At 45.1% G+C, this 15,723-nt stretch overlaps 1 protein-coding gene across 4 annotated transcripts in view; it reads right to left on the bottom strand.

Moving 5' to 3' along the window:
- Positions 1 to 15,723, bottom strand: part of Tubd1 (tubulin delta 1) — a 34,807-nt gene that overhangs the window by 11,629 nt on the left and 7,455 nt on the right. For all 4 annotated transcript variants that reach the window (XM_036198171.1, XM_036198173.1, XM_036198174.1 and 1 more), the window contains exons 5-8: positions 14,071 to 14,302; positions 10,169 to 10,333; positions 4,342 to 4,482; positions 317 to 500 (exon numbers count right to left, since the gene is read on the bottom strand). In XM_036198171.1, coding sequence (XP_036054064.1) covers positions 317 to 500; positions 4,342 to 4,482; positions 10,169 to 10,333; positions 14,071 to 14,302 — 722 coding nt within the window. The remainder of the gene's footprint in view (positions 1 to 316; positions 501 to 4,341; positions 4,483 to 10,168; positions 10,334 to 14,070; positions 14,303 to 15,723) is intronic.

Genomic DNA, 15,723 nt, shown 5'->3' with positions numbered 1-15,723 from the left:
CTCTTCCCAATAATAGGGACAGGACACAGGTCCCCACACATGCTGGGCAAGTGCTCTTCTCCAGAGCAGCATCTCTAGACCCAAGGATCTTTTTTTTTTTTTTTTTTTTTGCCAGAGCTGAGGACTGAACCCAGGGCCTTATGCTTGCTAGGCAAGCACTCTACCACTGAGCTAAATCCCCAGCCCCACCTCTAAGTCTTATGCCCAAGGCTTCACAGCTACATGATGGCATCCAGGCTTGCTCCACAGCACACCTCATGCTTTACCTCGGCATCATCTGGCTGAGGAGAGATCTGGAGACCTGTCTTTTACTTACTTGGATGCAAACATATTCCACGCCTTGCCCACGATCATGTCAAGCGGCTTTACAAAGAGCTGGCTGTTGCTGACCAGTGCTGCAGACTTCTCGTACTTGTCAAAGGCTCGCTGGGTTTTCCACATGCTGAAAGCATGAACAGGCTCCAACCAGGAAGTGTAGAGAGCTGGGTCTTTAAACCCCTCTAGAATTGGAAACACCATACATGAGCAAAGTCCCTTCTGTACATGTGTGAAGATGTCATAACGAGGGCTGGCAAGATGGCTCAGGGAGTCAAAGTGACTGCTGCCAAGCACCATGACCCGAGTTCAATTTCTGGGACCCACATGGTGGAAGGAGAGAACTGACACTCTGGACGTTGTCCTCTGACCTCCACATGTGTGCTGTGGCACATACATGCATACTATGTCAAGCACACATGTACACAGGTACATACACACACATGGTTTTAAAAAAGGAAAACAGCTAAATTCTGAAGAAGGATAGAAAGACAGGGGAAAAAAAATAGGGGGAGAGAAGAAGGCAAGGAGCCCCTCACTCTAGACTCCAGTTCAAGTCTCGGGGCTGGAAGGATGGTCCAGAGCTTAAGAAGTTAAGAGCACTGGCTGCTCTTCCAGAGGACCCAGGTTCAATTCCCAGCACCCACAGAAGCATTCACAGCTGTCTGTGACTCCAGGTCCAGGGGACCTGACGCCCTCTTCTGGCTGCTTCAGGCGCTGTGCATGCATGTGATACATAGAAATACATGCAAGCAAAACATACACCTAAAATAAAATAATCATAGTCCAATTTACAAGATTTGCTGTGAAGACCGTCTGCAAAGAGCGATTTCAAATATGAATGCTCAACCAGCAATGAAGCCTGCTTGAGGCCTGTGTGCCTCTGCTGTCCTTGGGGGTTTCTCCGATGTGACGCCGCAGTCTGGGAACCTCACAAACAGGACTGTAAACTTCGTGTACAGTAAAAGCGTGTCTTAACTCCCTGACCTTGGGTCTTGTCATCGGCTCAGTCTAAGGACACCCCTTAGGTAAAAAGGATCCTTGGTTTTGCAGGAGGAAAGAATTTCTGAATGAGCCAGTAGGAAGCAGAGCAAGGCTTTATTGAAAGATGGTTTTTATATAGAGCTTAATTAAGTTCAGGGAGTAACAGAAGGAGGTTCTCAGGAGGAGTAAGAGGACAGGGCAGACAGGCCCACAGGTGGACACAGAACCAGCAAATTACTGTCACGTGTGAGATATGTGCACACAACCCCAACCATCATCTCCATGAGTGTGGATCCACAGAGAGTTGGGCCTCATTCTCTATATAGTACTGTAGTAGAATATTATTTTGGAGAGATGTGTTACTTTTGTTTATGTTGCATTTGTTGAACTCTGTGAAGCTGTGTTACTGTGCTGTGTAAAACACCTGATGGTCTAATAAAGAACTGAATGGCCACTGGCAAGGCAGGAGGAAAGAATAGGCAGGGCTGGCAGGCAGAGAGAATGTATAGATGGAGAAATCTGGGAGGAAGAAAAGAGTTGGAAGTGAAAGGAGGAAGTAGCCAGAGAAGGAGGAGGACAGCAGGGGCCAGCCACCCAGCTACACAGCGGGCCACAGTAAGAGGAAGGTTGACAGAAGCAAGAGAATGGGAAGAGCCCAGAGGCAAAAGGTAGATGGAATAAGTCAAGAAAAGCTGGCTAGAAACAAGCCAAGCTAAGGCCGGACATTCATAATTAAGATAAGAACCCGTGTGTGATTTATTTGGGAGCTGGGTGGCAGGACCCCCAAAAGAGCAAAAACAAACACCAGCATAGTACTTTGGTGATTTTTGAAGTTACTGTCAAGGAGTTGCTAAGGACTTTTAATGAGGTCACAGGGTACCCGACAGACCACAGGGATGAAGGAGTGTAGGATGTCCTCATTGAAAATGAAGATTTGAGTCTTGTTTGTGAGATTCCAGAAATATCTACAAGAGGAGGATGGCCCTGCCCAGGGTCCTAAACATTCAGGCCCCAAGCCTGGGTCATTCTTTTAGTATTCTTGTTTGGAGATATTTCTTTATACAATACCATATTTATACTGACAACCTTCACAGCAGATGCTAATCATGCTAGATAGAGTCCTGTGTTTGGGTGGTGAGAGAGCCCCTTTTCCTTCCTAGGTCCCCAAATTTCCCTCTTCTAGCCTGCCTAACATTTACCTTGTCAGCTGTGACCTGTGCATGGACCCACCACTGATGTGCTCATTCAGGTCTCCGGGTAACCCTTTGAAACTGTACACATCAGGGGGCTGAGGGAAGACACAATGAGAAAGAAGAGTGCTTGGTGTATGAGGAGGGAGCAGGGATGGGCAAACCCCTGGAGCTCGCCAACCAACCTGCATAGCTGAGAGGAAATGCTTCGGTTCAGGGAGAGACCCACCCAGATCCTCCTCTGGTCTCTGCATGTATATGGACAGGCATATACTTCCTTACGGCATACAACACACACACACACACACACACACACACTTAGAAATAAACTCTTAAAATTGTACATATGAAGCCAGGCGGTGGTGGTGCACACCTTTAATCCTAGCACCAGGAAGCAGAGGCAGGTGGATCTCTGTGAGTTCGAGGCTAGAATGGTCTACAGAGTGAGTTCTAGGACAGCTGGGGCTGTTACACAGAGAAAACCTGTCTCAAAAAAAAAAAAAAGAAAGAAAGAAAAGAAAAAGAAAAAGAAAAAAAGTTGTGCATATGGCTATTATAAAGACACTTAAGAGTGATTCTCTCTTGAGAAGCTCATATCCACACTTGTGTTATTTTAGCTTTTCCCTAAATGCCTCTCTTCCTATAAACCCCAGTGCTTAAACCTGTATTAATAATTTCTTCTTGAACCAGCAAGATGGCTCAGCAGGGATGCTGCCCTCTAAACCTAAGGACCAACTTCAAACTCTGGGACCCACAGGATAGACCGAGAGAACCGACACATTGTTTCTCACCTCCACACACATACAGTACATGTGCATTCCAACACACACACACACACACACACACACACACACACACACACACACACACACACTAAACTTCTCTTCCTAAACGGAGAGGATGTGGCCTCAGTCTACATGAGCATCTGAGTTCCATCCCAGAGACCAAGTCAAGGGAAACTGGGAGTACATTTATGTGATTCCTTCACTGGGCAGTCTAGACCCCCAGCCAGATCTAAGTTACTCAGCAAGTATCTCAAGTATCTCAAAAATAAGATGAAATGGGGATGATTGCACACACAATCCTGGCACTTGGAAAGTGGAGGCAGGAGGTGTCAGGAGTTCAATGCCAGCCACAGCTACATAGCAAGTTTGGGGACTACATGAAAGACAGGCTCCAAAGCTACACAAACCTTGTCTCAAAACAACAACAATCAGTCTGGCTGGCTAGTAAGATGGCACAGTGGGTTATCTATTCCAACCACTAAAGTAGGTTTTTTTGTTTTGTTTGATTTTTGAGACAGGGTCTCATTATATAGCACTGGCTGTCCTGGAACTCACTCTGTAGACCAGGCTGGCCTCAGACTCACAGAGATCTGCCTGCTTCTGCCTCCTGAGCTGGGATTAAAGGTGGCCAAATGCCTAATAAAAACTAATACATTTGCATGTAGTGTGTGGTGGAGGCTGGAGGAGATCTGTGGAGTCGCTTCCCTCATCCACCTTTACATGAGTTCCAGGTGCCAATTCAGGTTTGTAGGCTTCTAAGCCAAGCGCCTCTCCCCACGGCACCATCTTGACCATCCCAGAAGTTGTTTTTAAAACACCCACAAGAGCCAGGCGGTGGTGGCGCACGCCTTTAATCCCAGCACTCAGGAGGCAGAGCCAAGTGGATCTCTGTGAGTTCCAGGTCAGTCTGGTCTACAAAGCGAGTTCTATGACAGGCTCCAAAGCTACACGGAGAAACTCTGTGTCGAAAAACAAAACAAAACAAAACAAAAACCAAAAAACCAAACAAACAAACACCCATATGATCCAAAATATACCCCTCAATTTTTACCTGAATTTATGCTTACCCACATCTGCACTTTGCACATCTTTCCCACGGAGAATGACCAAGTTAGCAATAGAAGTGTTAAAATGAAGATCCTTGTGGACAGACATTTTGCCAAGAGGTGGAAGGCCTGAGAAAGGAGGCCGCACCTGCCAGTCGATACCTAGCACAAAAGAAAAGCTAGAGCGTTTATACGTGGCTTTGAACAACATGAGACAGATGTAGCTGTTTTAGGCTGGGTGTGGTAGCACATGGGAGGCAATGCAGGAGAATCAAGTCAGGAGTTTAAGGCCCTTGGAGAACCCTCCCCACGCTGAGGTATGTATTTGATTGCCTGTTTGTTTTCGAGGCAGGGTCACACTCTGTAGCCTAAAACTCACAATGTAACCCAGGCTGGCCTGGAACTTCTGCTCGGTCTCCGAAGTGCCAAGGGTTTGGGGTTACAGGTGTTAGCCACCATGTCCACTTTTTTTTTTTTTTTTGGATGTGGTCTTACTATATAGGCCTAAGCCTCAAACTCACAATTCCCCTGCCTCAAAGTGCTGAGATTACTAGCATGCACAGTCATGTTCAGCTTTGAAGCGAGGTATTCAGAGACACTGTCAGCTCTCTCTGTCAGTGACTCTCTATTGCGTCTCTCTGCCCTTCCCCCTTCTCCCAGGGGTCTACTTATTAAGTAGACATGGCTGTCCTAGAACTCGCTCTGTAGCCCAGGCTGGTCTCGAACTCACAGAGATCCGCCTGCCTCTGCCTCCCAAGTGCTGGGATTACAGGTGTGCGCCACCATATCTGGCAGTTTTACTCTCTCGCACTTCAATCTTGTTGGTCTGTTGCTGGGAGATGTGGAGATGAATAGAGATGCTAACAAAAACAGGGCCAGTGTTCACACAGCGCATTCTGATAACATAAACCACGTATAAACAGATCCTTGGTTTGCGCCATAAATATGTTTACCTACATGCTTAGTCATAGATTCAAAAACGGAAACCATTCACGGCTGCCTATGTAGCTCAGTGGTAATGCATTAGCCTAGTATATGTAAACTCTAAATTCAACCCCTGCACTACAAAGAAAAAATTATATGCTTAAATTCTATCTATAACGAACTGCAAAAAAACAAAAACCAAACCAAACAAACCATTGACACCTACAGTTCCCTTTGGAAAAATGACTAAGCAAGCAGCACTTAATTGACCTGAGAGAGCTTGGTGCAGGGTGTCTCAGCCTCCCTTGAAGAACACTGTGCCCCCTGAGATATTAGCAGGTATTGCTGGAACAACACGGACTGCGGCCAAAAGAACTGGAAAACATCACTTTAAAACGTACCCTACTCTCTCCAAACGCTGGCACTGCCATCCAACACACATAAGCTGTTTCAAGAAGAAAGGGAAAATCTACCTGTTATTTTACATATTTCTATAATACTTGCTCCTAAATAATATCCAGTGATTTCTAGTTAAACACAAAGGACCATATATACACTGGTACACACACACACACACACATTCTCTCTCCCACTCCCATAATAACAACTACGGATGTTTTAAGACAGCATCAGTATAAGTTTGGTTACTGACTGAGCAACCAGAACAGTTGAAACTCTGCTCACCTGTTGTGGAAGTCCTGGGAACAAGACAGACATTTCTAACAGCAGAGGGAACAGGGATTGCTGCTCTGCTGAAGCTAAACCATCGAGGCCGGCTTCAGGGACTCTAGGCACAGCCACGCAGAGAATCTTATAGGAAACTGGGTCACTGTGCAGAAGCTCTACCTACCCCCAATTCTGAGAAGACTGGTACTTGGACAGTGATTTGAACCCGAGGCTTTGTTGTGTCTGCTTTGTAAGTGTTCCACCACCAACCTATAGCCTGAGCACTCATGAGTTATTCTGATGCTGCCTTTGTCCATCTGGAAGCCTTGAGACTCGTCTGTGCTCCTCTTGAAAGACCCATCACCGCAGCAGATATATAAGGCAGGGAAGCTTCACTGTAATATACGCAGTATGCAGTGTGTGTTAGTGTGTGCACAGGTGCGTATGTGAGGGAAGGCCGGAGAGGGCACCAGGTGTCCTTCTCCATCACACTCAGCCTGTTCCCCAGGCAAGAGCAAGACCCAGCAATTCTCTCGTCTCTGCTCCTCTCAGAGCTGGGTGAGAGGCGTGAGGAGGAGGGCATTACGTGGACACCAGGGCCTGAACTCTGGTCCTCATGATTGTTAAGCAAGCACTTTTAACCACTGAGAATAGCTCCAGCCTGCTTTTGTGTGTTAGTTTATTTTGTTTTGTTTTGGGACAGAGATCTGCCAAGCCCCCTTTTAAAGGTTTTTTTCTCCCTAATTTTTCCTTCTCTTTAAATAAGAGCTCTATGAAACATATAAAATGTTATCTGAATTTCTCAGTGTACTAAGCAGTTTACTAGCTTATGATAATATTACTTGTCAAATGTTACTCCTTGCCAAGGAACCAATTATTCAAGTTTTGTCCCTAGGATCATAGTTAAAAAAAATAAACGAGACCTCTTAACAGCAGCACTATAGAAAGTGAAGATGTGTTGAGCAGTGGTGGCACACGCCTTTAATTTCAGCTCTCGGGAGGCAGAGGCAGGCGGATCTCTGAGTTCAAGGCCAGCCTGGTCTACACAGTGAGTTCCAGGACAGCCAGGGCTACACAGAGAAACCCTGACACAAAAACAAACAAACAAATAAGTAAAACAAATAAAAAAGAAACAATTCTATAAGGAAAAACAAATAGTTCATGAAATAAAGTATGACCTGCAAACATAGCACACAGATCAACTGCTGGTGAGAATTGTACTAAAGGCTGATGTAAAAGTATGTTATACTATGTTATATATGTTATAATGTAAGAGAAAGAGGAATGTGAATGACGAGTGTGTGTGTGTGTGTGTGTGTGTGTGTGTGTGTGTGTGTGTGTGTGGTGTGTGTGTCCTGGGGATATAAGAAGATTCAATCAGCAGTTTTTATATTAGGAACAAAATGGACAAGCAGGGTGGCACTTGGGAGACCGGAACATCACACTGTCAGTTTCAGGCCAGCTGGAGCTACATGGCAAGACACTGTTTCAAAAAGGTCTGAAGAAAGCTGAGCACAATGGTGCACACTTATTATCTTGTAATCCTAACAGGGAGGTGAAAGCAGGGGGATCGAGAACTCATAGCAAGTTTGCAGCCATCCTGTAATACATGAGACCCTGTGTCAAAAAATAAACAAGATGGATCACTGGATATAAAGCACTTGCTACCCAAGTGTGAGGATCAGAGTCCAGATTCCAGCACCCACATAAAAGCCAGGTAGGCATGGAAGGCTGCCTGCAATCCCAGCATTGGGGAGACAGAGACAAGGGGCCCCTGGAGCCATCCGGCTAGCCCTAGCAGAATTATGAGTTCTAGGCTCAGCACAAGATCCTGCTTCAGGGGGCTTGGGGATTTAGCTCAGTGGTAGAGCGTTTGCCTAGCAAGCGCAAGGCCCTGGGTTCGATCCTCAGCTCTGGCAAAAAAGAAGAAGAAGAAAAAAAAAAAAGATCCTGCTTCAGTAAATATAACAGAGAATGACTGAGGAAGATACCTGATGTCAACCTGGTGAACTAGTCTCTACATGAATGGACATACATGTATGTGTACCCTCCCTTACATATGTGAACACACACACATACATGCTTACCATGTAGACGTTTTCAAAAAATCAAAAGCAAACAAACCAAATTAAAGCCTTTAAAAAGTGAGGAAAAGAGGAAAGAATGGGTAACAGGTAAAGGTAGAAATAAAATTAAATCAGAGCCAAATATTTAGAAATGGGGCCATAAGTTTCAGAAGAAGCAACTGAACACATTGAAAGTGGTTTTCCCTGAGTGAGGGGAAGCAGAGGGCGGGGCACTGCAGAGGTCTCCTTCCAAATGTGTGCCAGGGAACTCTTCCTAACTGCTGACATACAGTGTGCCTACAGTGCCACACTAGGATCAAATCCAGGACTTCTCACATGCAAAAGGTCTGCTTAGAGGCTGGAATGACTTAGTGACTGCTCTTCCAGAGGACCCAGGCTCCATGCCCAGCATCCATATCAATCCCCATATCCACAACTGTCTGTAACTCTGGTCCTGGGAATCTAAGGCCCCCTTCTGGCCTCCACAGGTACCAAGCATGTATGTGGTACACAGATATACATACATCCAGGCAAAACAATCATACATATAAAAAAATAAAAATTTGGGCTGGAGAGATGGCTCAGAGGTTAAGAGTACTGACTGCTGTTCCAGAGGTTCCGAGTTCAATTCCCAGCAACCACATGGTGGCTCACAACCATCTGTAATGAGATCTGGTGCCCTCTTCTGTATACATAATAAATAAATAAATGAATCTTTAAAAAAATAAAATAAAATAAAAATTTTAAAAATTGTGTGTGCTCCCACTGGGCTATATCCCCAGTCCTTAAGTGATTTAATTACTTAATTTCTTTCTTTCTTTTCTTTCTTTTCTTTCCTTTCTTTCTTTCTTTCTTTCTTTCTTTCTTTCTTTCTTTCTTTCTTTTTTTTTTTTTTGGTTCTCCAGACAGGGTTTCTCTGTGTAGCCTTGGCTGGCCTGGAACTCGCTCTGTAGACCAGATTGGTCTTGAACTCACAGAGATCTGCCTTCCTCTGCCTCCCTAGTGTATTGAGATCTGCTGGTAGCAAAAGACCATGGGAGTATACAGCAGTTGACAACTAGTGTTCAGAAGGTCAACCTATCAAAAGAGATAACCAGAACTCTTTACAACCTACAGCTGTTGTCAGACACCAATTAAGCTGACCCAGTCTTTGCCAGGTGTGACTCTTATCAGAATACTTGTCCCTGGGAGTTGACTCTGTAGTTTTTACTAATGAGTTGTTAATGAATGGGAGACCGATGTGGGAGGACTAAACACGCAGAGAGCAGCAGCAGCAGAAGGGACAGAGAGGAGCTAAGTATGAGACCAGAAGAGAAGCCGTGTGGATAGATGTGGAGCTAGAATTGACTCAGAAGAATCAAGGAATGGACTAAAGAGCTCGGTGTGCTTAGATTCGTTTGATTTCCCTCGGATTAGAACCCCAGCTGCTTGTAGCATCTTCTCCAGGACTCGGGGAGAGATCTCCTCAGGGCAGGCACCTGAGGGGAATTCGATACTAGTGTTGGGATGAAAGGTGTGGACCACCACCACCCAGCTGTTACTTGATTTTTTAAAATTTAATTATTAATTTATGTGCGTGCGTGTGTGTGTGTGTGATCATGCATGTAGGCGTGTGCTCATGTGTGCCACAGTGCATGTGTGAAGGCCAGGGGATAACTTGTAGGAGGTGGCTCTCTCCTTCCACCATGCGGGTTCCAGGGATTAAAGTCAGGTCATCATCTTAGATACAAGCACCTTTACCCATGGAGCCACCTCACTGGTACATGATTTTTTTCTTTTGAGTCAGGGTCTAATATACCCTAGGCTGACCTGAAACTTGCTATGGAGCTGAGAGAGGCCCTGCATTCCTGATCTTCCTGCTTTTTGTGGGGCCTTACATGTTAGGCAAGCACTCTTCCAATCAAGCTATAGCCCCAGCCCCTAACTACTTGATTTTTAAAGCTACATTCATATATTACTTTGATTAAAATAAAGATCTGCAGTAACATGACACTTGTCTTAAATGTCCTTTTGAGATGAAACTGAAAAGCCATCAAGAAGCCCTCTGCAATGTCTCAAGTTTCTGAAGGAGGCTCCTTGGGTAGAAGAAGGGGCCTTTATTTCAACCAGCCTGAACCAATTTATCCTCAGGACTCCAGGACAGGCCTTCTCAGTATGTTATGTGGGTTGTCTATTTTTAAAATAGCCCTTACCTTCTTCCATTTTTGCACTCGAAATAAGCATCTGTCTTAAATGCTTGAGGAGGCCAGCCCAGGTAAATGTGCTGTATGCCAGAGAGTTCTCAGACATCTGTGGAATGTTACGAACACCCAGCATTTTAAATTCGGGGTGGGGAACTAAATGCTCCATTAAGTCTCCTGTAAGGAAAAAACAAAAGAAAACAAAACAAAGATATGAACTAAATTTACCTCATCCACAGTGGTGCCATTACTTTTCCTCAGCCATGACTTGATGATGTTCTGAGTCAAATATGTTTTTTCCATCTCCATAATTGCTTAAACAATAAAATAGCGAATTTTCAGAGACAGTGTCTGATACAGACTACATTTTTGCTTTATTATTATTGACACTCAGGGCCTCACTGTGTTGCCCTGACTGACCTAGAACTCTCTTTGTAGACCAGGCTGGTCTTGAACTCACAGAGATCCATCTGACTCTGACTTGGGAATGCTGGGATTAAAGGCGTATACTATCATGCCCAGATCTTTGCTTCATTTTAGAATGGATGATACTTATAATGGGTATGGTGGCTCACAGTTGTAATCCCAGAATTTAGGAGGCAGAGGCAGGAGGACTGCCCACAAGTTCCAAGCCAGCCCAAGGGCTTACGTTAAAAGACTCTGGCTCAAAAAAAAGAAAGAAAAGGGAAAAAAAAGAAACAGATCAGGCATGGTTGTGTACACCTTTAATTCTAGCACTCAGGAGGCAGAGGCAGGCAGATCTCTGTGAGTTCAAGGCCAGCCTGGTCTACAGAGTGAGTTCCAGGACAGCCAGAGCCACATGAGACCCTGTCTCAGAGAAAGAAGATAAAAGGAAAGCGGGAGGGAGGGGGAGAGGAGAGGGAAGAAAGTGTGCGAATTTCTAGCCACTCCTCCATGACCTCACATGCTTTGGCAAGACCGCTTAGTCATTCCGGGGCCTTACATCCTATGTAATTCATGTGTGCGCAGCGATCACGCAATCTGTGCACATGAGTGGCATAGCTATGTTTCCCATATGCACATCTGTGGGAGAATCCGTAAAAGACGGGTCACAGACCCTCCCCTCTCTCTCCCTGCATGACCATTTCCATAGGCCTAAGCTTTACCCTCTGTTCTTCGTTCCCTTAATATATCCTTATAGTGTGTTTGGTCATGCCTCGTGGCTTTTCTCTCATGGTAAACAGCCCGGCTTAATGAATAACACAGTACTGCATAATAACTAACAGAAGGAAGGAAGGAAGGAAGGGAGGAAGGAAGGAAGGAAGGAAGGAAGGAAGGAAGGAAGGAAGGAAGACCCTACAGTCTGCCAAAAGAAACATGACTAGAAATGAATGACTCACTCACTGAACTAAGTAGGAGTTCTGATATGCTTTTCCTGACATCCTATATTCACTAGATGTTTCTCAGATGATGTTCCAGATCTCGCATTTATCTAGCTAAATGACAATCGAACTTGTTTTGGGATAGAAACAAGTTCTGTGGTAGAAGGCCACCAAACAGACCTTCATGATATGAGGCAGGCCTGCTCCAGCTGCTTCAGAGACTGAGGCAACAGACCAGGAGGATCTTGTGAGTCCAGCAGTTCAAGACCAACCTAGGCAATGGAGCAAGACCCAAAATAACGTAAATAAAGAAATAGCCAGAAGAGTAGACAGGTTGCAACAGCCTGTAATTCACGCCTTGGGGTCACCTCCACACCCGCTGGCTTCCTGTGTCTCTCCTCTTCCGCAGTGCTGGCCGACATGCGCAGTGCACTATGTTGTCACCTCACTAGGCCTCTCTGCCAGCTCTGACTAACTCAGCCTAGCAATCCTTGGACCTGATTGAGACCCTAATCCACCGACTTCCTCCCTTCTCAGACAATCTGTCTTCCTCTTCCTGGCAAACTCCCATCTTGGGCCAGCTCCACTCCCCACACATGCCCTGCAGGACATGACACCACATGGCAGACTAGAGTCTCTGGAATTTTTTCTCTTCTTCTCGACCTCATCTTCCTGCTCTTCCTCCCCACTCCCTTCATTACTGCAAAGTAGCAAGGAAGCTTTAGCCAAACATAACGATAGTACAGGTCAGAGAATGTTCTGTCAAGAATGGCGGCAAACCCTCCTCTGGGTTTCCTTTCTTTCTCCCTTCGTTCCTTCATTCCTTTCTTTCTTTCTTTTTTTCAAGACAAGGTTTCTCTGTGTAACACTGGCTATCCTGGATCTTGCTCTGTAGCCCAGGCTGGCCTCGGAACTCACACAGATCGGCCTGGGATTAAAGGCGTGCACCAGTCGGGCCGTGACGGCTCAAGCAGCAGGCAGCAAGGGAAGTTCACTGTGTTAGCCCACCAGGAGGCAAGGCCCCCCACTCCCCCGAGATCCCTGAATGTCTTTTGCTTCTGCTGTGCCTTCACATGTTGGCTGCTGCTATCGCCTGCCAACGAAAGAGCTGGCTATGAAAAAATACTTTCTATTTGCTCAAGTTCTGTTAATATGTAACAAGTTACTTAGATGTAGATATATATGGGCTATAGGGGTGACTTTGTTTTTAATCATGTGAGGGAGATAAAAAAAACAAAACAAAACATGTTTTTACCTGTACTCTGTAGGAATTTAGCAGAATCACTGTATAGGGGTAGATACTAGTATGAACAGCTGTTTTTTGGAAGTTCTCTGACCTTGAAGAATCCTGGTGGAGGACAGGGACTGTTTTGCTGAAGGGGCTTTGCAGCCATCCAATGACTTTGGTCACAAGACACCTCAAGCACACCTGAGGCTTGTGTATTATTGCATATTGCACACAATACATAATAAAGGACTAGAGTCAAGGATATACGTGATGATCTCCTTCATTAAGACTTGTAAATTAAGATTAGGGACCTTGGTATGAGGAAATAGTTTCTTTGTGTAACAACCAATAAATATGCCTTTGTGCGCTGTTCAGTCCAACAGAAGAGGCTGGACATTCCTGCGGCCACATAGGCCATAAAATTTCATCTTGGGAGTGCCTTCTTTCTTCAACCGACAATGAAAGAGCACAGAAAGAACATGAAAGAATAGAGAATAAAGAAGGAAATCCTCAAAAGCTAGTGTGAATGTCTTTTTCCCTAACCCCCTCAGATAGCAAAATCTAGTACGTACCAGCTCTGGGGATTTGCCTTTGAGCCCTGTCCTGCTGGAGGCTGACCCACCCCAGGCAGCGACAAACCACTAAGCCTTTTCTCCAGCCCAACCCCATTATTTCTGTGAACCCCAGATCTATAGACCTTTTATCATGGGGGGGTAGCTCCGTGGCGTAACACTTCCTTAGTGTGTGTAATAGCTTAGCCTCTCTCCCTGGCTGTACAAAACACCCACATTCCCGCCCAGTGAATACTTTACCAAGTGCTCACTATTTGCTACTTGTCTTACACTGTTTTTGGTCCTGGGAGAAGAGGTAGCTCCACAAATGGTGTAGTCAGTGAGGAGCATCTGGCTCAGTGGCTCTCAACCTTCCTAATGCTTCAACCCTTTAATACAGTTCCTCGTGTCGTAGTGACCCCCAACCATGAAATTATTTGTGTTGCTACATCATAACTGTATTTCGCCACTGTTATGAATGGTCATATAAGTATCTGTGTTTTCTGATAGTCTTAGGTGACCCCTGTAAAAGGGCTATTCAACCTCCAAAGGGGTCTTGACCCACAGGTTGAGAACCACTGATCTAGACACTCACATTGTATTCTTTTGAGAAATTTAGTAACTTCTTGAGCTTTTCAGTAAGTAAGTAAGTTTGGAGATGAAGGTAGGTATGAAGGCAGACTTTTGGGTATATCTTGGCAGTATCTCCAGGTAAAGGGGAGGAGACAGCGAAAATAATGTTGGGCTTTCAGAACATACGGCTTTTCTACACATAACAGAGGGGTTAAGTACCTAGTGGATTCCTGCGGTAGTGAAGCGAGCCATCCTCAGAGTACGTAGGCTGGAACACGCTCCCCAGTTGATGGGCAAGAACTTGGTTTAAATCTCTGAAGGAGATCTGCTTGATGTTCATCTGTTTGGCACAGATCTTGTGGACGGCATCATTTTCGTGAATGAGGAGGGCATCTGAAGACCGGTACAAGTGAGAGAGGGTCAAGATGGAGTTGTAGTTCTGCACGATAACCTGGAGAGGAAAGGGTCAGAGGCAGGAAAGGAGGAGTGAGTGATGAAGAGTGCAGATTCCAGCTGGGAGGAGTGACTCAGGCCTTTAATCCCTGCCCTTGCTTGGGAGGCAGAGGCAGGTGGATCTCTGAATTTGAGGCCAGTCTGGTTGGTCTACAGAGCAAATTCCAGGCCAGCCCAGGCTACACAGTCTCAAAACAAAAACAAAAACAAAAACAAAAAGTCATTGCCACCACACTTCTTTCCTGAATCATTTTCTACATTTGGTCTTTCTATTAGGAAATTGGAATGCATAAGACTTTCTTCTTGACAGGCAGTGCTGGCACACACCTTTAACCCCAGCATTCCAGGGGTAGATGCAGGTGGATCTCTGTGAGTTTGAGGCCAACCTGGTCTACAGAGCGAGTTCACAGACAGCCAGAGATATACAGAGAAACCCTGTCTTGAAAAACAAAAAATAAACAAACAAAAAATCCTTCTCAATAGAAAGAAATTAAGATCATTTGAAGGCTAGCCACAATACCATGGACCCCAACATGAGGTTACAGGTCTTCTCTGCAGCACTAGAAGAACCAACCTAGAAACGGGCTCCTGAGAAATGTGCAGTCATCTTTGAAATTCCTTGCTGATATTCTTACTACTGCCTGGTATTGGGGATAGACTCCAGGGCTATAAACAAGCTAAGCACATGCTCTAACGAGTTACATTCCTGGCTATCGTCTTTGGAAATTCTCCTCCTTCTCCTCCTTCTTCTAAATTTTTTAAAATTAATTAATTAATTTATTTATTTATTTATTTATTTTTTATGTATGAGTGCTCTGCAGGTATACCTTCATGCCAGAAGAGGGCATCATATCCTATTATGGATTGTTGTGAGCCACCACGTAGTTGCTGGGAATTGAACTCAGGACCTCTGGAAAAGCAGCCAGTGCTCTTAACCGCTAAGCCATCTCTAGCGCCCATTTTTTTTCTTTGAGACAGGGACTCTATTATGTAGCTCTGGCTGTCCTAGCATGTCTGGCATGTCTCTATATGCCCTACATACATACAATGATCTCACAGAGATCCACCTGTCTCTGCCTCCTGAGAACTGGGATTAAAGGCATGCGCCACCATGATTGGCTTAATTTAAAAAAAAAAAAAAGACGCCTCAGCTATACATGGTGGCACCGGCCTGTAGCTGGATTGGGTGGATGGGTCTTGAGTTGGAGGTCAGTCTGGACTGCATAGTAAGACTGTCTCAAAAAAAAAAAAAAAAAAAAAAAAGACCAAATGAAACAGAAAGACTTAAAAACAAAGAATACATTTGGAAAAATGTAACCAAGCTGGGCGGTGGTGGCACACACCTTTAATCCCAGCACTTGGGAGGCAGGTGGACCTGGGCTACCAAGTGAGTTCCAGGAAAGGCGCAAAGCTACCCAG

The sequence above is a fragment of the Onychomys torridus genome, chromosome 8 (assembly GCF_903995425.1).
Source record: "Onychomys torridus chromosome 8, mOncTor1.1, whole genome shotgun sequence".
NCBI lineage: Eukaryota > Metazoa > Chordata > Mammalia > Rodentia > Cricetidae > Onychomys > Onychomys torridus.
The sequence above is the reverse complement of the archived record's forward strand: the minus strand, read 5'-3'. Positions and strand labels throughout refer to the sequence as shown.